Source organism: Balaenoptera acutorostrata, chromosome 2 (assembly GCF_949987535.1).
Source record: "Balaenoptera acutorostrata chromosome 2, mBalAcu1.1, whole genome shotgun sequence".
In the NCBI taxonomy this organism is placed as follows: Eukaryota; Metazoa; Chordata; class Mammalia; order Artiodactyla; family Balaenopteridae; genus Balaenoptera; species Balaenoptera acutorostrata.
Genome location: NC_080065.1, coordinates 14,835,269 through 14,858,817, shown reverse-complemented (window position 1 = coordinate 14,858,817; position 23,549 = coordinate 14,835,269). Strand labels below are relative to the sequence as shown.

Sequence of the window (23,549 nt, the reverse complement as noted above, 5' to 3'; positions counted from 1 at the left end):
CACTGACTGCCCTATGAAAATTCAACAATGTTGATAGCGATAGTCTCTGGGAAACGTGACGTCATTTGGATGGAGTTGCAGATATTTCAGATGATAAAATAGTCAATAAATATGCTAAAAACATATAGTGCCTTTTTCTAAAAGCTCATGGTATTTTTCATGACCAGGCCTTCCTTCTACTTCTGAGCACAAGTCGAGAAGTCTGGAATCTTTCTTACCACAGTAAGTCCCCTACATACAAATGAGTTCCATTCCGAGAGCATGTTCGTAAGTCCGATTTGTTCGTAAGTCCAGCAAAGTTAGCCTAGGTACCCAACTAACACAATCGGCTATATAGTACTGTACTGTAATAGATTTATAATACTTTTCACACAAATAATACATAAAAAACAAACACAAAAAATAAAGAAACCATGTTTAATCTTACAGTACAGTACCTTGAAAAGTACAGTACAACAGCTGGCATCCAGGGGCTGGCATCGAGTGAACAGGCAAATAGAGTTACTGACTGGAGGAGGGAGAGGAGGTGGGAGATGGTAGAACTGAAGGATCGTCAGCGATAGGAGACGGAGGGCGAGCTGCAATTCCACTCACACATGATGTTGATGGCACGCACGTTCGCATCTTTGAAAGTTCGCAACTTTAAGGTTCGTATGTAGGGGACTTGCTGTACTGCTATCACTTAAGACCGAGGGCAGCAGAAATTGAAGACTGATGGAGACATCTCCTCTTCTTGATAAGAAATGTAAACAGGGGAATTCCCTGGTGGTCCAGTGGTTAGGACTCTACGCTCTCACTGTAGAGGACCTGGGTTTGATCCCTGGTTGGGGAACTAACATCCCACAAGCCATGCAGTGTGGCCAAAAAAAAAAAAAACAAAAAACGTAGACAGGCCTCACTCTGTGTGTTCTTTCTCTGACATATTCTCACAGCTTCCGTGAGTTATACCTGGGTCTTGGCCATTGGGCTGTGTGGTCTTGGCCAAGACAGCTAACCTTTCTGAGTCCCTTCTTCTGGAATCATTGTGTGGACTAGAGGTAATGTAAGTAGGGACCCAGCACTGGGCCTGCCGCTGAGTAAGTGTTAGTCATCATTCATAATGTTGCTATGACTATTGTTTTTCATTCTTTCTTTTTTTTTTTGTTTAGAATTTTTTATTTTTTATTTTAAAAATTTTATTTATTTATTTATTTTTGGCTACGTTGGGTCTTCATTGCTATACGCGGGCTTTCTCTAGTTGCGGCGAGCGGGGGCTACTGTTCGTTGTGGTGCGCCGGCTTCTCATTGCGGTGGCTTCTCTTGTGGAGCACAGGCTCTAGGCACATGGGCTTCAGTAGTTGTGGCACACAGGCTCAGGAGTTGTGGCTCACGGGCTCTAGAGCACAGGCTTAGTAGTTGTGGTGCATGGGCTTAGTTGCTCTGTGGCATGTGGGATCTTCCCAGACCAGGGCTCGAACCCGTGTCCCCTGCATTGACAGGCGGATTCTTAACCACTGCGCCACCAGGGAAGCCCTAGAATTTTTTAAATTGAAGTATAGTTGACTTACAATATTGTGTTATTTTCAAGTGTACAGCAAATTGCTTCAGTTATTTTTTTTTCAGATTATGTTCCATTATAGGTTATTATAAGATATTGAATATAATTCCCCATGCTATACAGTAAATCCTTGTTACTTATCTATTTTATGTATAGTAGTGTGTATCTGTTAATCCCATACTCCTAATTTGTCCCTCGCCCTCTCTCCCACTTGGTAACTGTAAGTTTTTTTTCTACGTTTGTGAGTCTGTTTCTGTTTTGTATATATATTCATTTGTATTTTTTTTTTAGATTCCACATATGCGATATCATATAGCATTTGTCTTTCTCTGACTTACTTCACCAGTATTCTCTAGGTTCATCCACATTGCTGCATGTGGCACTATTTCTTTTCTTTTCTTTTTTTTGAATTAGAGTTTTCGTCTTTTCTGGATGTATGCCCAGGAGTGGGATTGCTGGACCATATGGTGACTCTGTTTTTAGTTTTTTAAGGAACCTCCATACTATTTTCCATAGTGGCTGCACCAATTTACATTCCCACTAACAGTGCAGGAGGGTTCCCTTTTCTCCACACCCTCTCCAGCATTTGTTATTTGTAGACATTTTAATGGTGGCCATTCTGACTGATGTGAGGTGATACCTCATTGTAGTTTTGATTTGCATTTCTCTAATAATTAGCGATATTGAGCATCTTTTCATGTGCCTGTTGGCCATCTGTATGACTTCTTTGGAAAAATGTCTATTTTGATCTTCTGTCCATTTTTTGATTGGGTTGTTTGTTTTTTCAATATTGAGTTAATCATTGATAACACATTCTTTACCAACCTTTCCTTTTATTTCTCCTTAAGCCTGTCCTATAATCAAAGAATCTATAACTAATCCAAGTTCTCAACAAAGATAATTAACTTTCTGATGCATATACCCTGTTGTCTTGACAAGTTTTTCAGCATTTTAGAATCAATACTGTTTAAGAATAGAAACTGAAAGCACTTCTGGTTTACGAGTGGTGAAATGCATCTAGATCACTATGAATACTTAATACTATACTTGCGTGCTAATGAGCCCTGGGTCATGGGGTTGGTCATTGTTCATTTGCTGCCAGGGTCACATTCTGCATCTCTAACTCTAGTAGCTACTGGGACAGGAGGAAGCAGATAAAAGTGTATGGCTGGACCAGCACAAACCATTTATTCAACAAATGTTCACAGAATACTAGGTGACAAGGGTTAGGCAAATAGCTGGGGGTAATAAAAGTAGTTCCTGACAGCAGAGAGCTTATGACCATCTAGTGGGGAGGCAGGAAAGTATAGTAGAGCTGCTAAAAGGCCACTAAATCACAAAGTCCAAACCCGTTCATGAAGGATGAGATTTTTGAAAGCAGCAGAGACTGGCAAGGAAGGCAGAGAAGGGAGGGGGTGAGGTACACATACATGTAGAATGCTGTGGAGAGAATCATGTCAACAAGTACATGAAGATGCTCTGGCAGATCCATGCTTGTCTCTGAAAGGCAAGTCCTAGAGGGTTTGGGTGCCAGCGTAGTGGCCTCTGTACCCGACACCGAATTGATTCTCAGAGTTTGGGATGAAGTACCAAAGCATCGCTTTATTGCTTTGCCGGGTCAAGGGGGCCACAACGGGCTAGTGCCCTCAAAACTGTGTCCTGGGCTTCCCTGGTGGCGCAGTGGTTGAGGGTCTGCCTGCCAATGCAGGGGACACGGGTTCGAGCCCTGGTCTGGGAAGATCCCACATGCCGCGGAGCAACTGGGCCCGTGAGCCACAACTACTGAGCCTGCGCGTCTGGAGCCTGTGCTCCGCAGCAAGAGAGGCCGCGATAGTGAGAGGCCCGCGCACCGCGATGAAGAGTGGCCCCCGCTTGCCGCAGCTAGAGAAAGCCCTCGCACAGAAACGAAGACCCAACACAGCCATAAATAAATAAATAAAGTTATTAAAAAACAACAACAACAACAACAACAAAAATTGTGTGTCCCAACCTGGAGGGGGTAGTGAGGAGTTTTATAGTAATGGTTCAGAGAGGGCGTGATCAGCCTGTGGACGTTCTTCTGATTGGTTGGTGGGGAGATAAGTGGGAGTCGGCATCATCCACCTTCTGGTTTCAACTGGTCTGGGGTCTACGTGCTTGTGGGCAGCATGCAGTTAACTTCTCCCACCTGGCAGGGGTTTCAGTATCTGCAAAACAGCTCAAAGATATTGTTATGAATATCCCGTGGTGGGGAACCAGGACCCTGCCCCAAGGCTGCGCTATTGTTTCTTTTGACTGCTCGTCCCTTGTCTTACATCCCCTCCCTTCCCTAATTAGCAGCTGTTTGAACCTGCTCCTTGGAACTCAGGGAAGGTCTTGGAGGCTGAATGAAGCCTATTTCCTGTAATCAAGAAACAGGGGGACACAGAATGGCTTTTGTGCCCAGGAGCCCCACAGGGTCCTGCTTGGTATCAGTTGGACTGAAGTCCCACCTATTGGAGAAAGTGAGGGATAAATCACCGGGCATGGCTGCCCTTTTTTCATGTAAATAGCATGATTTCTTTCTGGCAACTTAACAACTTGCTACTTCTTCAGTTTAAATATAAACCCAAATGACCCTATGATAAGGAGGATTTGCAAGACAGAGCAACTGGGTGGTAAGAGTTCCTGGAGGTTTAGTCCTTACTGGGAGAGTGTGGACGTGTCCTAGAGCTGGGCAGCATGAGAGCTTGTGGCCACACAGACTGGCTTGAATCTCCGCTCCCTCCACCATGACGCTGAGAAAAATTATTCCATCTCTGCGAGCCTCTCTCCTCATCTGTAAAATGGTGAAAATAAGTGGCTTCCCTGCAGGGTTCAGTGGGGTTTAAGTGCCATAGTGTAGGTGGAGCTATTATGACACGTTAGCTGTAATTACAGAGACTGCTGTGCAAGGGATAACGAGTTCAAGAAGAAAGATAAGACCTTGGGTTAAAAGGCAGAATCAAAGTGAGATCAGGCATCCTTCTGGTTTTATACCCACATTTCCTTCTTTGAATCCAGGCTCATTTTTTGCATTCGCGGCTGAGTCATTTACCTGCCTTTTTGGGAACCCAAACCCAATAAAATTGAGAACCTAGGTGCCTCCGGATGGGTGTGCTCACTTCTCATTCCCACACTTCATGCTGGATAATGACTTCATTTTCTTTGAAAAATTTTTTCAAGTCCAGATGAATGCTTTAGAGTTTAGCCGTAAGAAAGCCCTAAACTGCATTACATTATAGATTACCTCCTGTTACGGCACTGGGTGATGCTGGGAAATTGATCAATTCATCAGCAAGTTATCGGTTGTTTTCCTTCACAGGCATTCTTGTATCCTCTCCCCAGAATCTTTTATTTGTTAATATCATACTGTAAGATACAGTAGAAGGTATTTGCAGGTTTAGTAGATGCTCCCAGAAATAGATTTAAGGTGTGATTATTTAGCAATGTGTGATTTGAATCTCACGTGATCATTGGTTTCCAAGTTCATCAAATCATTGACTCTTAGATACAAAAGGGGATTAATCTACATAATGGCCCCCAGTCTGTTTCCTAGAATACTCTTGTTTAGATGTTGGTAGATTTCTGTGAAAAAGTTACCAAATAAGTTTTGGAAATGCTATGTACTCTTTTTCAGAATTGGAGATTGTGAATATACATTATCATAAAAAATCCTGTTGAACCTTTTTAAGAGTTTTCAAATGTATTTGACCATAGACCACTCCCTCCCTCCTTCTTCCTCAACACATGTTAATATCCATAAGGATAAGTGTATTTTAGGATGCAGTTTTGGAAAGGTTATGTAGGGGTAATGGTCAGGATCTTCCTTTTTTCAATTTTGTGCCTGTATCATGTCACTGTGATGTCTCAGAAGTATCTTCCAGATGCCAGTGGTGTGGTTCTAGCGATTTCTCTACCCCTCCAGGTGTTATATCACGTTGGCTCAAGCTCTGGGAATGAGCATGGGGGGAGCCCCCGCTGGACCAGCAGGAACAGGCAAAACAGAAACGACCAAAGATATGGGACGATGTCTTGGGAAATACGTCGTGGTTTTCAATTGTTCGGACCAGATGGATTTCCGAGGACTTGGACGGATTTTTAAAGGTGAGGGTTATATTTTTTTATTTGATGAGAAATTTAAGCTAACAAGGATATCTTGTTAAGATTTATTTTTCAACAATTGGCTACATCTTAGTGTCATTTTCCAACTTTGTAAAACTTTTTGGGAAACCTGAATCTTACCAGTGTTGTGTGGGTCAAATGTCAATATCACTTGCCTTTGTAATGTTCCTTTATCCCTGCAGGTTGGGTGTTTACAGATAAAGGGTCACATTGTGAGTTATTTTGGAGGCATTTAATGTATGATCTATTTGTTCAACTTTATGTTTGAGCAAACTTATCTGTGGCTTGACCTGGCAGTTGCATAATGCTCTTTTTCTTTGACTTTCCAAAATTATGTACTAATTGGATTTTCTATTTAACTTCCGTTCTAAGGACTGGCTCAGTCTGGATCCTGGGGTTGTTTTGATGAATTTAATCGTATCGACCTACCAGTTCTCTCCGTTGCAGCCCAGCAGATTTCCATTATTCTGACATGTAAAAAGGAGCGTAAAAAGTCTTTTATTTTTACTGATGGAGATAATGTGACTATGAACCCTGAATTTGGGCTTTTTCTAACTATGGTAAGGAACCACAAGAAGAGCTACTGAACTTCAGCCTTCTTACCACAGTTTTCACACATGTCCCTGGTCATATGTCACTTATTTTCCATGAATGGAAATTGGGATTGTAATTTTCACTCCTGTTTGAAAACCTTTGGTGTTAAACAGAGCTCATATTAATAACTCATGACTTAGTCTCTCCAGTGAAAAGGAGAGTGAGATATGTAAATGAATTTTCTGGTTGTCATTCCAGATTTGTTGTGTGTGCATAATGAATCTTTTAATATCATGCTGATGTGTTGCGCTTGTTACCCCATGACTGTGTCATTCATCCTTGGGTTTTATTTTCTGTATAGAATCCTGGCTATGCTGGGCGGCAGGAACTCCCTGAAAACTTGAAGATTAGCTTCCGCTCCGTGGCCATGATGGTGCCTGACCGACAGATTATCATCAGGGTGAAGTTGGCTAGTTGCGGCTTCATTGACAACATTGTTTTGGCCAGGAAGTTTTTCACGCTCTACAAGCTGTGTGAGGAGCAGCTTTCTAAGCAGGTGTGACATTCTGAAGGTCCCTATGTACTTAGGCATATTTAAATTTTTTATTCAGTGCTGGAAAGGGTGTGGAGAAAAGGGAATCCTTCTACACTGTTGGGGGGAATGTAAGTTGGTGCAGCCACTGTGGAAAACAGTATGGAGGTTCCTCAGAAAACTAAGAATAGAACTACCATATGACCCAGCAATCCCTCTCCTGGGCATATATCCAGACAAAACTGTAATTCGAAAAGATACGTGCACCCCAATGTTCATTGCAGCACTGCTTACAACAGCCAAGACATGGAAGCAACCTAAATGTCCATCGAAAGATGAATGGATAAAGAAGATGCGGTACATATGTACAATGGAATATTACTCAGCCATAAAAAAAGAATGAAATAATGCCATTTGCAGCAACGTGGATGGACCTAGAGATGATCATACTAAGTGAAGTCAGGCAGAGAAAGACAAATATCATATGATATCAATTACATGTGGAATCTAAAAAAATGATGCAAAGGAACTTATTTACAAAACAGAAATAGACTCACAGATATAGAAAACAAACCTATGGTTACCAAAGGGGAAGGCAGGGGGAAGGGTAAATTAGGAGTTTGGGATTAACATATACACACTACTATATATAAAATAGGTATACAACAAAGACCTACTGTATAGCACAGGGAACTGTACTCAATATTCTGTAATAACCTACACTGGAAAAGAATCTTAAAAAGAATACACATATGTATATGTATAACTGAGTCACTTTGCTGTACACCTGAAACTAACACAATATTGTAAATCAGCTATACTCTAATATAAAATAAAAATTAAAAAAAAATTGTGGACTGGGGTTGTTGACAAGGTACCTCATATATACAAAGTAGAAAGTTGTATCATGGCAAAAACAATTTTACATGCATAGTTTTACTAAGTACATTTGAAGAAATTAACATTTAAGGCATAGAAATGAAGTTAACACTATCTGAACTGACTTAAGAGCCAAAGAATTATGAATATTGATGTTTGCTTTTTATCTCACCTGTTCATTCATCATAATATATGTCATGTGTCCTCATGGTTTTGAGGAACCTCTGAATCCAAACTTCTCTGAATCTAGGTTATACCCACAGGTTCAACTATATTCCATTCTCACTCAAAACATTCTTGGTTTCTTCTGATTATTGCAGCCTTTACTCACTGATTCTTCCCTTTTCCCTGCTGTTTCTTGCAGGTAGAGAAACTCCCACATCACTGACTCCTGCCCTCTTCTTCTCTAATTTCATTTCTCCCTTCTTCACTCCTATTGCCCTTGTTCACAAGGTCACAAGGTCACAAGGGAAATGAAATGAGTCCATGTGTACAAAACAATTGGCCCCATGCTGATCCCTTGGTGAGCATTCTGTGAATCTCACTTCATGCCCACAGATTTAACTGAGTCTAATGCTGATAAGTTTTCCTTAATTAATTCCACTCACCAGTACTTTCAAGTCATTGTTATTGTACTTTTATGCAAGCTTGCTCATATTTTTATTTTATTGCCACAATTAGAATTTAAACTCCTTGAAGGCAGGAACTCGGTCTGAATATTTTTATGTGCTCTATCCTCCAAACGATTGGTATTAAGTGATGCATACTGCTCCCAATTAGCAGGTAATGTATTTTTTTCCCTATAGGTTTTTAGAATTATGATTTAAAAATATTAAATTTATCATCTTAACTATTTTTAAGCGTATAGTTCAGTAGTGTTAAGTAAATTCACACTGTTGTGAAACAGATCTCCATAACTTTTTTGTCTTGCAAAACTGAAACTCTATACCCATTAAACAACTCCACTCTCTTCCCTTCCCCCCATTCCCTGGTAACCACAATTCTACTTTCTGTTTCTATGTATTTGGCTACTTTAGATAGCTCATATAAGTGGAACCATACAGTATTTGTCTTTTTGTGACTGGCTTATTTAACTTAGTATAATATTCTCAAGTTTCATCCACGGTGTAGCATGTGATAGTATTATATTTGCTTCCTTTTCCTGGTTGAAAAACATTCTTATTTTTACATGTATGCCATGTTTTGTTTATCCATTCATCAGTCAATGGGCATTTGGGTTGCTTCCACCTCCTGGCTATTGTGAATAGTGTTGCTATGAACATGAGTGTTTAAATATCTTTTTGAGACTCTGCTTTCAATTCTTTTGAATATATTCCCTGAAGTGGGATTGCTGTATGATATGGTAGTTTTATTTTAAATTGTTTGACCAACTGCCAGGGATACTCTTTCCTATAGTGGTTGGATAATTGGTTTTTAATTATTCACTTTATATGTGCTGAAATTTGGCTTGATTGAGCTTTTTTTAAATACCTATCAAGGGGACAACAAAGCTGGGGGCTTGACTTTCTGATTTGTCCTTATTGTTTCCCCCTCTAGGTAATCCTGGAATGTAGCTACTTTTCTTTCTCCTCAATACCCCTGTCTTTTAAACGTATATGATGTTCATGAGTGAGGTCTCAGTTTAATTCTGGTTCAGAATTTTAGCTTTCAAGATATGAGGAAATTTTCTTATGGATGATTGGTTAAGAAGGGCTCAAGGGGTCATGTATCTCCAGGAGGAAATTTATTCCTTTCTCTCTGTCAAGATCTATTAGTTCTGATCTAAGGGCTTAAATTAATGATGGTACAGGAGAGGATTCTTTTGGGTATTCTGCATTTGCTAAAAAAAATAATCCGTTGATAAAAAAATTTATTGCCCCACTAACTGTACAAATTTTCTAAAGGAAAATCAGCATTCATTATGCCTTTGTCAAATTTGTACAGTTTCTATGGGTAAGTTAATACTGAAAATAAGCCCAGTGTACCTCATATTCTTCAGGTACATTATGACTTTGGTCTGCGTAATATTCTGTCTGTTCTGCGAACTCTGGGAGCAGCCAAAAGAGCCAGCCCCACAGATACGGAGTCCACGATTGTCATGCGTGTACTACGAGATATGAATCTTTCCAAACTGGTAAGATTCACAGATGGAAATGTTCCACCCACTTAAATTTCAGTTTAAGCACAAATGAGATTAGAAATATTTATTTAAAGTGCTCATTTAAAATGCTTAATTATCAGGTAAATACATAGAGCATAACATAAATTTAAATTACATAGAGCATAACTTTAAATTACATTTTTTCAGGAGCAATTTTTGTGGTGACTCATTTCTAGTCTAACATATCTATTCCAATAGAATTAAAATGGATTTTTAAAAATCCACATCTTACATTTCCAAATACCTTGAAATTTTTGTGCTGTAGAGCTAAAATCCCTTTCACCTTCGTTAAAGTAGACCTTGGAAGGAAATTGTATGTGAATTTTACAAGTGTGTAATAATTTCACATTCTGTGATTTCACAGTAGAGACTGAACAATCAGTTGTCCAGTATCAGTGGATCCATGTGCAGGATGACAGAATGATATATTTTTATTTCAAAATAAGAGTATGAACCAAATTCCAATTCATGAATTTGCCACTATTCTCATTTACAAAAATTATTTTGAAGTTAAATGAGAAATTGTAGGTTCTTTAGTAAACTCCCCAATCTGGTTGTTTTATGGAAAGGTTGTCATGTAGGCAATATTTTCTTTCCTTCTATTTCCTTCCTTTTTTTTTTCTCTTCTCCCCCCACCCTCGTTTTAAAAAAACTAATTTTTAATTTAGTAAACATGATGAAAATATTTCTCAATTTCAGTGGAGGTGATATTTTATTTATTACTGTTTGTGACAAAGTAATCTGGGCTGTATTGGACATTTTCAGTTTATCTGTTATTGCCATGTTTATGCTAAAAGATTTGGTCTGATTTCCCTTTATTTTCTTTCTGAGATTGATGAGGATGAACCCTTATTTTTGAGTTTGATTGAAGATCTCTTCCCAAATATTCTTCTGGACAAGGCCGGTTACCCTGAACTGGAAATGGCAATAAGTAGACAGGTAATATATTTCACAGGACATCAAGTACAGTGTCCCTTTCATCTGAACTTCATGGGAATCAAGTGGAGCTGTTGTGGACTAAATCTACAGGTTCCGAGAACAACACTGAGGCTGTGACTACAGTTTTAAGAGAAGCCGTTGCTCACCATTGATAGAGCTTTTCCTCCCAGGGGGTCTCCTACCATCACTCAGCTACAGGTCCAGTTAGCCATGTGCTAGTGGCCCCATTATTGATGGAGACCATTCCACACCAGATCCCCAATGAAATGTGATGGGTCAGCAGGGGCCGGCGGAGCTTGGCCGGCTGCATTGCCCATGCTTGTTTTGTTTCTCTCTGTGGCCCTGGTGTTTACCACATTGCTTTGGTCTCAGGACTCTAGCTACGGAGTGTCATTTGCAGTGATCTCATGTGACTCCTTAGCTGTCATTCTTTTTCCCCAGGCCCAAGGTCACATGTGATTTCTTCCTTGGGCTCTGGGGGGATCCGTCATGTTAAGTGTATCATTAGGTGTCTGGATTTCCCATGATACTTGGTGCAGCTTTAACTTTTTATAGTCTTCCTAGGAATGGAAATGAATCATGAAAACCTTGTGCCTCAACTTCCTTTTCTATGAAAAAGAGTTTTGAAAAAAAAAATTTTTATAGAAATGGTGATTAGCTCCTATTTATAAAATGCATTTCAATTCTTTGAAGATATTTGCAATAAAAATCAATATGGTGGTATTTTAGGGCCATTTCCCCTTTAAATATCAGTGTATAAAGATCTTAATTTCCTAATCAGGTAAAAGTGATAATTCATTTTGCAAATGGCTTCTTCATCATATGGCCAAATTAATTGTAGCATTGCCTAAAAAGGTAAGTATAAACTAATTTATAAAGTGACTTACATTAGTAATTTATAGCATAAGAAAAATCTGAAGAGAAAATACATGGCATAAAATGATACATGATTATTAGCCAAAATTATTTAAGTAAAAATAAGAGCATCATTTATAGTGAATTTAAGCATAGCATGATGGTTAAGAGCATGGACCATAGGGCTGAATTTCTTGGGTTCCAATCCTTGCTCTATAACTTAACAACTAATAATCTTGGATAAATTGCTTAGACTCTTTGTGCCCCAGTTTCCTTACCTATAAAATGAAGACACCAATAGTACTAATCTCATAGAAGATTAAACTCAGAATAGCATTTGGCGGCGTAGCTTCCATACGTGTGTTTGATAGATAAAAACTATCCAGAAGATTTATAAAGATGGCTTGTCATTGATATGGAATATCAGTCAACTTGGTATGCTTGAAATTATCTTTTAAATTAAATATCATCTTTTAAATTAAACATTTAAAATACATTTTGATATTTGAGCCTTTATTCTTAAGTTGCTCCTAATACATACATTCAATAAAATGTTAATATAAGTGTATTTAGTTCCCAAAGTCAACTGTAGGTGTTTCTTGTTTGCCTGGGATATCATTTTGATTATGTTCAGCCTGCTTTTGCCTATGTATATATATTTTTTATGCAATATATTTTTTATTGGGAATTCCCTGGCAGTCCAGTGGTTAAGACTCGGGCTTTCACTGCCGTGGACCCGGGTTCCATCCCTGGTTGAGGCACTAAGATCCCACAAGCCCTGCGGTGCAGCCAGAAGTATACGTATTTCATTGTGGTAAAACACATGACGTAAAATGCACCATTTTAACTATTTTTTAAGTGTACAGTTCAGTAGCATTAAGTACATTAATAGTATTGTGCAAACCTCACCACTGTCTATCTTCAGAAAATTTTTCATCTTTCCCAACTGAAACTTCATATACATTAACAATAATTCCCCATTTCTCTAACCTCGCTCCATGTCTATACTTATTTTGAGCACAATGATAAGTCCAGATATCTGTTCATGTGGCCCAATGTGGGCGGTTTGTTATGCTTTCAGGTTGAAGAAGCTGGTTTAATCAACCATCCTCCTTGGAAACTGAAAGTCATCCAGTTGTTTGAAACACAGAGAGTGCGGCATGGAATGATGACCCTGGGGCCTAGTGGAGCAGGGAAAACCACCTGCATCCACGCCTTGATGAACGCCATGGCAGGTAAGGGGGCAGTCAATCTGGAGACACATTTAAACTGTTGTGACACATGTGAATGCCCCAAGAGGGACACAAATGTAGATGTATGTTAGCATATTTTTATAGCAGGGGATGCTACTTTTTTGAATATTGGGTAGATTTTAGAGATAACACAGTACATTAATGGACCAGAGGAGAAAAACGTTTTTTTCCAGCTTTATTGTATACAAATATAATTCGGACACATAACATGTGCAAGTTTAAGGTGTACAGTGTGTTGATTTGATACATTTATATGTTGCAAAATTATTATCACCATAGCGTTAGCTACCACCACCATCGTATCACATAATAACCATTTCTTTTTTGTGATGAGAGCATTTAAGATCTACTTTCTTAGAAATATTCAAGTATATGATACAGTATTATTAGCTATAATCACCATGCTGTACATTAGATCCCCAAATTTGTTAATCTTGTAACTGGAAGTTTGTACCCTTTTCCAATATCTCCCCATTTCCCTCACCTCCAATACCTGGTGACCACCGTTCTACAATCTGTTTCTCTGAGTTTGACTTTTTTAGATTCTACATATAAGTGATATCATACAATATTTGTCTTTCTCTCTGACTTATTTCACTTAGCATAATGCTCTCAAGTTCCCTGCATGTTTTCACAAATGGCAGGATGTCCTTATTTTTCATGGATGAATAACATTCCATTGTGTATGTATACTACATCTTCTTTATTCATTCATCCATTGGTAGACACATAGGTTGATTCCATATCTTGGCTTTTCTGAATAATGTTTCAGGAAAAACATTTTTTTAAAGTGATTTTATGGACTGCGCTATATGTTTTACATATGTTATGCCATTTAGTTTTCAAAATGATCTTGAGATGTGGCTATTATTATCCCCATTTTGTACAAAAAGGTCAAAATTTAACTTCAGAAATATTCAGTGTCAAAAAGACGGTAAAGGATGAGACTCAAAATTAAGGTCAGGGCCCATTAATGAAAAACTCAGAATTTTCCCAGTAAACCATACCATTTGCCACTTATGACTTAACACAAGATGCTACCTCTCAATAAATATAATTCTAATCCCAACTCTTAAATTCTCTGTGTTGAAAAATCACCCTAATTATAAACTAATTTCCCACGCAGAATCAGATAGTTTTCTTGTGAAGTGAAATAAACGTATTTAATTTCCAGATGTCCCTAAGTTTTACATCTAAGTCCCTAACCTAAAGTTATCTAAGGATAATGGGCATTGCCATTTTCACGATTATTCTTGTATTCTCTGGTTCTGATTAGATGTCGACGACTTCCTTCTTAAAAGTATTCGCAGCCCTTAGCCATGGCTGTTCCAAAATTTCACAGAACTTTGGCTGTTAGAATGCATCACACATTGTCCCACGAGGAAAAGCTGCCTGGCTGGCTTTCCAGTCAGCTCATGGAACCCCCATGCATCGATATTGGTTGGTGACTATGGTCTGTATGTATTCTAGGGTCCTGCATACATTAGATTTAGTCTCAATTTCCTCAGCTATGGGACGAAGTGAATTCTGTACCTCAGGACTCTAGCCAGGGGGGTCTTCACACTGAGACAGGCTTATGCTCTCAGCTAGCACCTACCTCCACCAAAACTGAGAGGTCAAACCTGCAAAACTTACCACGTGGTTTTCATGTGTACTATTAAGGTTCTGCTTTGGGATTTTTACATAGCATTAAAATGATGTATTCTCCTTCTCAAATTATGCTTAAAGATACTTCTGTTGTTGTTATGAAGCTGCCTTCTTTTAACAATAAACTACAAATGCACTGGGTACAATGACTTGAACAAAATGAGTACTAAATATTAAACAATAGAGATACATTGTGTATAATATGTCTAAATGATGTAATCAATATGGCATCACTGGTTTTGGAGAAGTTCTTTGCAAAGGTGAATAAATTATTAGACTATTTACTGTTTATTAACCTGTTCTTGGTTTTAGTATGTAGGGTAAACATTTGTTATATTAAATGACATTGCTTTTTACTGAAAACTTTGATTATCCAAAAGATTGAGAAAGTAATTGGGTTGAACTTCTGCAGGACCCATGGATGTTATTTGTTCCCTTATTCATCATGTATTTGTTCATCAAATATCTTCGATGTTCTGTACTTTGAGGTTCTGTATTAGAAATGGGAAAGCAGGCATGAAAAAAAAAAATGGCCATGTCTTTAAGGAGTTTACAGTGTAGTGTAGTGACACAGATAATTGTAACTCAGCATGGAAGATTGGACATGAGGAAGATTTGGACAATTATGATGTGAGCAGAGGCAAAGGAGATCAGAAACCTTTCTAAGGAATTCTAGAAAGGCTTACAGAGCAGGTGCTACTTCATCTGAGGTTTGCGGGTTGAGTAGCAGCTGGATAAAAGGCATTCTTAGCAGAATGAAGAGGCTGAGCAGGTAGGAGGGGCTGGCGAGAGCAGGATATGCCTGGAGAAGCTCCCTGGCATGGATGAAATCTAATTTGTGGGAGTGGGGAGATGAGGAGGTAGAGCAGATGCTATTGGTGCCCAGGGCTGCATCCCTTTGGCCCTCCCCTGCTACAGATGCAGCTGTTGGAGAGTTTCTCCCCCAGATGCCAGTGGTGTCCCCCGGTTTTTCAGCCTTATGACTTTCCTTGAAGCTAGAGAACTGGCTCAGCCTGGAAGAAGGGGTTGGGTGAGAATTAATGCTCCTGAGGCAGCCATACCCTTAACCAATGAGGGAAAGAGTGGAAGGTAAATGTCCCACCCCCTGTCTTTTAGAGGGACACTCCATCTGTGACCAGCTCACCAACGAGCCCTTTATTGGCTTTGTCTCCTTTTCTGTCTCGCTCTCTCTTTCCCCTGAATCCAAACTCTCAGTTCCCATGTCTTTGTCTCAGGCTTTGCTTCCAGGGGGAATTCAAATTAGTACAGAGGGCATGGCATGAGAAGCTTTGTAAGTTACAATAAATACCGAGATTTTATCCTGTGGGTGATGGGAAGCCATAGAGCTGGGGAGTGGTGTGATTAGCCCTGTGTGTAGAAGACCATCCGGTGGCCGCGTAGAGAATAGACTGGGACCGGAGGGGCTGTCTGGGAACTTCCATAAGGAGGTCCTAAGAAGGTGACGGCAAGAAAAGGGTGCTTACTCTGGGGCAGAGTCCATGAAGGTGGAGTGAACAGGACAGTCAAGAAATGCCTAGGAGAGGAATTAAGAGGAATTAGTTTAACCAACATTTAAAAAGTCAACCTTTTTATTTTCCCTTAGAGTGCTCTTATAAAAATGTTATGGTATCGTATTTTAAATGAAAATGATGCAATTCTACCTACAACCATAATGAAATAATTTTTGATAGTTTCTCTTGTATGGGCAACAGACCAAGTCCAGTTTTCACCTATGATACATTTGAAGAGGTTGCTGGCCTTTTGTAAAGTGTGATTAGATTTTTTAAAAAATGTTGCCAGTCTTGCGGATATCATGTATTGAAAAAGCTGACCTGTGACCAAGTTGAATTTCAGCGCTGTAAAACATTGTAAATAATTACCCTGATTCTTTTCGTGATTTTGGAAAACGAGAACTATTCTATAATTTTCTAGATAGGTTTTAACGTAACACCTTTTCCAGTTTACATATCTATGTATGTGTGCCTGTGTTTGTCAATCTTTCACACAGTATGTAATATTTTAGCCTCTATTTTTATGATTTTATACTTTAAATCTTTAAACTTTTTAAATTGAAATACAGTTGATTTACAATATTGTATTAGTTTCAGGTGTACAGCAAAGTGATTCAGTTAATACATATACATGTATCTATTCTTTTTCAAGTTCTTTTCCCATTTAGGTTATTACAGAATATTGAGCAGAGTTCCCTGTGCTATACAGTAGGTCCTTGTTGATTATCTATTTTACATATAGTAGTGTGTGTATATTTTAATCCCAAACTCTTAACTTATCCCTCCCCACCCTTTCCCATTTGATAGCCGTAAGTTTGTTTTCTATGTCTGTGAGTCTATTTCTGTTTTGTAAATAAGTTCTTTTGTACCATTTTTTTAGATTCCACGTATAATATACTTTAAATCTTATTCTTCAATTTTTTACGTAGTAACTACCATCCCCTATGTACAGAATCCATCTTATTTAAGAATAGTTTTAGGGTTTGAAAGATTTGAATACCTTTTTTGAAGCTGACCACAGAAGAAAAATCCTTGATTTTTGTAACATTAGTTTAGCTGATTTTTTTCCAAATGAGCAAGACCATATCTCAGCAAATCAAAGTTGTTAATGGAGAGAATCAGGTATCTTTAAGTGACATTTCAGATATAAGAGTTAATCTAATACACCATAAACCAAAAGATTTTTTTTTTTTTTTTTTTAAGGATTTTCTTTTTAATTTATTTATTTTTTGTCTGTATTGGGTCTTCGGTTCGTGCGAGGGCTTTCTCCAGTTGCGGCAAGCGGGGGCCACTCTTCATCGCGGTGCGGGGACCGCTCTTCATCGCGGTGCGCGGGCCTTTCTCCATCGCGGCCCCTCCCGTTGCGGGGCACAGGCTCCAGACGCGCAGGCTCAGCAATTGTGGCTCACGGGCCCAGCTGCTCCGTGGCATGTGGGATCTTCCCAGACCAGGGCTCGAACCCGTGTCCCCTGCATTAGCAGGCAGATTCTCAACCACTGCGCCACCAGGGAAGCCCCCAAAAGATTTTTGAGCTGTGAAATTTGAAGAACTTCCATCCTACATTAATTCCTTCATCGCTTCCAGCATGGTAGCATTTTCCCCCTTATGTAACATGCAGTTTTCTTTTCCAGAAGATGAAAAGTGCTTTAGTCAATAAAATACAATGAGGGTAATTATGATAACTTGGAATGCAGTAAGACATGTATTTTCAATGTAATTTTGCATTTTTTCATGTTTTGAACACCTGCTGACAGTACACTGCAAATTGGTGCAATGTTGCCTAATGATGGTTCATTCTACATGGGAGTTGTTTAAAATTTGTATTTACTTGGTATAGATTGTGGAAAACCACACCGGGAAATGAGGATGAATCCCAAAGCGATGACAGCTCCACAGATGTTTGGTCGGCTTGACGTGGCAACGAATGATTGGACCGATGGGATATTTTCCACTCTTTGGAGGAAAACATTGAGGGCTAAGAAAGGTAGAAGATGAATTACCAGTATAATTTTTGACATGTACTTCTAAATAACATCCTTTGTGGCTATTTAAAATTAGTAGAACAACTGTAGTCTCCATATAATATCTTATCCTAGACCAAGAACTCATAAATCAGTATGATATTTGTGAATGTTGAAATACTGAAATGACTCATTAGTGTATTTAAAATACCCACCCCCCCCCCCTATTTTTTTTGGTTACAAAAGGAATTATTTTCCTTTTGAAAAAATATTTCTATATTCCTGTGAAAACTTTGGATAAAATAGATAGAAAAAGCTGTTAAGGAACATTGATAGTACTGTATTCAAGTGATTTCATCATCACTGTTTTCACTGAAGAGTTAAAAAATGGTACTCTTGTTTAAGTATGGCCTATATTTAGAAAACCGATTCTCCTATAAAATCACAGGAGGAAATGGGCTTCTTTGGAAAGAAAATTGTGTATATCAAAAAATGAAATCTAACAAATTATTCTCTTTTAGATGTACACGGGTGTTTGTTTTCTGTTTAAACACACTCCTTAAGGGCTAGTGGTTCACTCTGAATATTCTCTTACTTAGGGACTTGAGCCCAATGGTCCCAGAAAATAAGCTCCGATGGAAGAGGTGATATCAATTCTTCTCTCACTCCTGAATGAGTAAGAGAAAAGCACAGTGCAAGCAATTGCAGGGACAAATAAGAGTATAGGAGGAGGACAAGACATTTGGGCTTACTTCACGAGTCCACACTTCGGGCAACAGTGTTCTGTTGAAAAACGTATCAAGTGGCACCACTGACGTCCTCTTTGAGGGAATGTGGCTGATCAACCCAACACCAATTGTTAAAAGAGACGAGAAAACGCTTCATTTCTAAAGCGTGCTCATATTAGAAATTGCTGTTGTTTTATGGGAATGAAATAAAATTTTGTGTCTGATTTGTTCTAGTAATCCTGTGTAAACACAGATCCAGTAACCAAATGTTACCTTAAAGAATAGGTGCTTAGAGAGGTTTTTTCTTAAGTCCTTTTTAGAAAGGCAACATATACTTTTTCTATCACAGGGACTCTGGTGATCAAATCATCATTTTACTTAAACTGCTAGTTGAATGAGCACGATTAGGAATTTCATAGCATTTGATTTGACTTAGAATATTCCACAGTTGTTACATTAGAGATAAAAATTAGAACTACAAACTTGGTCATGGTGTTGGTAAGTAAGAGTAACTAGTGGTTAAGAAATTAAGAGTAACTATTAAACTGAATCCCTACATTTACAAGGGTGTTTCTGTTGGACATTCTATCGATTCTCAGTATAACCCTGCTTTCAGTAGCATCTGGCACAGTTAATCAGTCTTATTCGTTTTTTTTTTTTTTTAATATTTTATTTATTTATTTATTTATTTATGGCTGTGTTGGGTCTTCGTTTCTATGCGAGGGCTTTCTCCAGTTGCGGCGAGCGGGGGCCACTGTTCATCGCGGTGCGCGGGCCTCTCACTGTCGCGGCCTCTCTTGTTGCGGAGCACAGGCTCCAGACGCACAGGCTCAGCAATTGTGGCTCACGGGCCCAGTCGCTCCGTGGCATGTGGGATCCTCCCAGACCAGGGCGCGAACCCGTGTCTCCTGCATTGGCAGGCAGACTCCCAACCACTGCGCCACCAGGGAAGCCCAATCAGTCTTATTCTTGAAACCCTTCCACCACTTGACTTCAGGGATACCTTACTGGCTGACTCGCCTCCTACTTCTGTTTCACTGAGAGGTCAGCCAGAGGGAGGAAGCGGTGGAGGAGACCCTACCAGAAGTCTGAACGTTGAAGTGCTTGTGTCCTCAGACCTCTTGTCTCTATCTATACTTATGATCTAGAAGAAACTTACCCAGGCCATGGTTCTCAATGCCATCTCTAAGCTGATGACTTCTACGTTTTAATCTCTAGCCCTTGAATTCCCAACTCAGCAGCTCTATGGGCTGTCTGTTGGACATCTCAGACTAAGCGTGTGCAGACGAGAATGGATTCCGTGGCTCTGCCTTTCTGACATCACTCACATCCCTTTCCCCCTTCTCTTCTTCTTTCTAACCAGGTTCGACTTCCTGCTGTTCCTGGAACACGATCACCCCAAGCTTGTACCCACTTCAGGACCTTTGCAACTACTGTTCCCACTGCCTGAAAAATTCTAGCTCTAGATCTTTACATCACTTCATTCTCCTCCAGAAATACCTCAATGACCACCTTATCTAAAATGCCTCACCCTCTTATCCTGCTGAATTTTTCTTATATATTTCTTTGCATATTGGTTTGATTGTCATGTCTACCCCTTAGAAAGCAGCTCTGTGAAGGCAGGATGTTGTCTTTTTTTAATCACAATATCCCTTGAACTGTGCTGATACAGAGAAGGTGCTCAAGGAATATCTGTTCAATGAACTAATGACTTTTTCTTGATTATGGACTTCAAACAACTGCTATATAAAGAACAGGAAGAGTCCTAGGTGACAAAATACGATAATCATTTAGATCAAAGCTTTATTTAAAAATTAATGAAAATTACATCAAATTATAGTCCTTCTTCAAGCATAGTAGTTATGTATATATGCATATATGTGTATGTTTGCTTTTCTCCCTGCCCTTGGTGGGATGTTCTAGGGGAGCATATCTGGATAGTTCTTGACGGGCCAGTAGATGCCATCTGGATTGAAAATCTGAATTCCGTTTTGGACGATAACAAAACTCTAACCCTTGCCAATGGTGATCGGATTCCCATGGCTCCAAACTGCAAGATTGTTTTCGAACCTCATAACATTGACAATGCTTCGCCTGCTACTGTCTCAAGAAATGGGATGGTTTTCATGAGTTCTTCTGTCCTTGGTTGGAGTCCTATTCTTGAGGTATGATTGGAATCTTTTTTTTTTTTTTTGGTATAATTAAAGAGGGAAACAGATCCTTTAGCATTCTTTTAGAGTGTGCGCTGATTTTTCTGCAGACCTGTTGGTGTAATTGCATTTTAATGCTGATGTTTGTGGAAGATCCTTGAATGCTCTGGGACCTTCAGCCCAGGTTGTCCCTTGCAGGTTTCTTCAGTGCTCAGGGTTCTTCAGTTCTAATAATTTTAGACCTGTGAATTATACCACGTGGGCTGGGGAATAATTGCAAGGCCTAGGTGAATCAGTAATCCCACTAGGGACTTCTCTGGTGGTCCAGTGGTTAAGACTCTGAGCTCTCAATTCAGGGGGCCCGGGTTTGATCCCTGGTCAGGGAACTAGATCCCATATGCCCCAACTAAGAGCCCGCATGCCGCAACTAAGAGCCTGCATGCCACAACTAAGACCCAGTGCAGCCAAATAAATAAATAAATATTTAAAAAAAATAATCCCACCAAACTGTGAGTGAATAAGGAAAATTTAATTGTATCACTTTGGAGATTCATGATATTTTAAAAAGGTACTCATTCACATAAAATTTGGGAGCAACTGTCTTAGAATATTAACTCGAAGAAGACAATTTATTAAAATTCATATAAAGAATTTTTATGAGATTCAATAGTCATAACGTTAGTTTTAAGTTTGCACTTGGAAATAATATTTCAGATAATATCTTTTCAATTCATGGTAAGGTATTTTATTACTACCAATGTATGTTAGAATATGTTGATTATCATAAGATTATAATTGAATGCCTTGCATACTTAGATATTTTACTAAATAAATATTATAGTGTAAGGCAGAATGCTTATTAGACAAGCCACCTGTAAAATCTTTTTTGACATTGTTGGTCAAATTATTATTTTCATTTACATAAGTTTTTTGGAGATAATTTTGATTGAAAACTTATGAATTCATATTTTAAATCAAGTAGATGAAGATGTGAAGAAGGAGGGGATTATAAAGCAAAATGATACTGAAGTACGGTTGGATATGTCACGAAAAATGCTTCTGAAGATTTCAGATTTCACAGTTAAATTATCCATCCTTTAAGAAGAATACAGAGCAAGAGTTCTCAACCCTGGCTTTGCAAGAATAATCACCAATGACAGTTCTTTAAAATACAGATGACTGTGTCACACCTCAATCTATCAATTTAGAATCTCTGAGGAGGAAGGTGCAGGAGTTACTGTTTAAAAAAAAATTTTTTTTAAAAGTACCACAATGGATTCAGCCTTGGTAACCACAGATGCGGCAAACTCCAAGTGAAAATGAATTTGTGATTTTCCCCCAAATACTTTAAATTCACAAAGGCTTTTAAACAATACTTTTACACTATTAGCTAATGAATATTTACAGTTTGCTATTTATGAAATGAGCTTCTATTATATTCTGTCCATGTTGAGGCTGAATAAGGCCTTTACATTAACGCTAAGTTGCTTACCAATGGTTAGCAAGAAGCAAGACTCACAAGACTGGAGGTGTTTAGAGCAGGGCAGGGCAGCTCTGAGAGAACTATTAGAGGGCAGACCAATGGGGAAGTTGTGTTCATGGGAATCCACGAGCCTCTGTGAGCCACGCTGATTACATAGCACCATCAACTTGAAAGTGCTATGTTTCCTTTTTGTCACTGTGCAATCATGTTGAATCCGTGAAATGATGGATGATTGAGAATCAACATTTTATTGCTTCTGTTCAGAATCTCTAAGAATGACCTTGATCATCTCTTTTTTTTTTTTTTTTTTAAAGGATTTTCTTATTTATTTATTTATTTATTTATTTTTGGCTGTGTTGGGTCTTCGGTTCGTGCGAGGGCTTTCTCCAGTTGCGGCAAGCGGGGGCCACTCTTCATCGCGGTGCGGGGACCGCTCTTCATCGCGGTGCGCGGGCCTTTCTCTATCGCGGCCCCTCCCGTCGCGGGGCACAGGCTCCAGACGCGCAGGCTCAGCAATTGTGGCTCACGGGCCCAGCTGCTCCGTGGCATGTGGGATCTTCCCAGACCAGGGCTCGAACCCGTGTCCCCTGCATTAGCAGGCAGATTCTCAACCACTGCGCCACCAGGGAAGCCCTTGATCATCTCTTGATGCCAAGGGAACTTTCCTCACCTGAAGAAAATATTGTGTGTTAAGTGGTATTTTGTTATGAATCACATGTAGTTTCCTAATATTGGGTTTCCAAATGACTAAATTCCCCATTTTCCTGAGTATTCTTTGATATTTTTCCTACATTGGTTATTCATTAAATTAGAAGAAATAAAATTGTGATAAATCTTTGTTTCCTATTTTGAAAAATCTGGGGATGGATTTCCTTTATTCATCTTTTATTCCTTTTTCTTTTTCTAAGTTATTTCCATGTATATGCCTCCTCATTTTCTCCTAGCATATTTTAATCAAGAGCCGAAGACTTTTCCCTCCATCTTGGCTTCAAGACCTGAGCTTATGTGTAGTGTAGTAGCTGAACGTAGGGATGTTGAAATCAGACTCTGGGTTTGAATTTTGACACCTACCAGCTGTGGGATGCTGGGCATGTTGCTTAAACTCCTTGGGCCTTAGTTTCCTCATCTGTAAAAGGACAATAACAATTCCTACCTCACAGAGTTGTTTTGAGCATTAAATGAGGTAATACATGAAAGAATTTATATCAAGGTCTGGTACATCAGAAGTGCAGTATAATCATTAGATATTATTATTGT

The 23,549-nt window shown here is 39.1% G+C and overlaps 1 protein-coding gene across 9 annotated transcripts in view; it reads left to right on the top strand.

Moving 5' to 3' along the window:
- The window catches only part of DNAH5 (dynein axonemal heavy chain 5), a 312,149-nt gene that overhangs the window by 182,584 nt on the left and 106,016 nt on the right, over positions 1–23,549 (top strand). For all 9 annotated transcript variants that reach the window (XM_057539913.1, XM_057539912.1, XM_057539910.1 and 6 more), the window contains 8 exons: positions 5,463–5,641; positions 6,032–6,219; positions 6,555–6,749; positions 9,604–9,738; positions 10,597–10,704; positions 12,641–12,794; positions 17,808–17,954; positions 20,583–20,824. In XM_057539913.1, the coding sequence (XP_057395896.1) occupies positions 5,463–5,641; positions 6,032–6,219; positions 6,555–6,749; positions 9,604–9,738; positions 10,597–10,704; positions 12,641–12,794; positions 17,808–17,954; positions 20,583–20,824 (1,348 nt within the window). The remainder of the gene's footprint in view (positions 1–5,462; positions 5,642–6,031; positions 6,220–6,554; positions 6,750–9,603; positions 9,739–10,596; positions 10,705–12,640; positions 12,795–17,807; positions 17,955–20,582; positions 20,825–23,549) is intronic.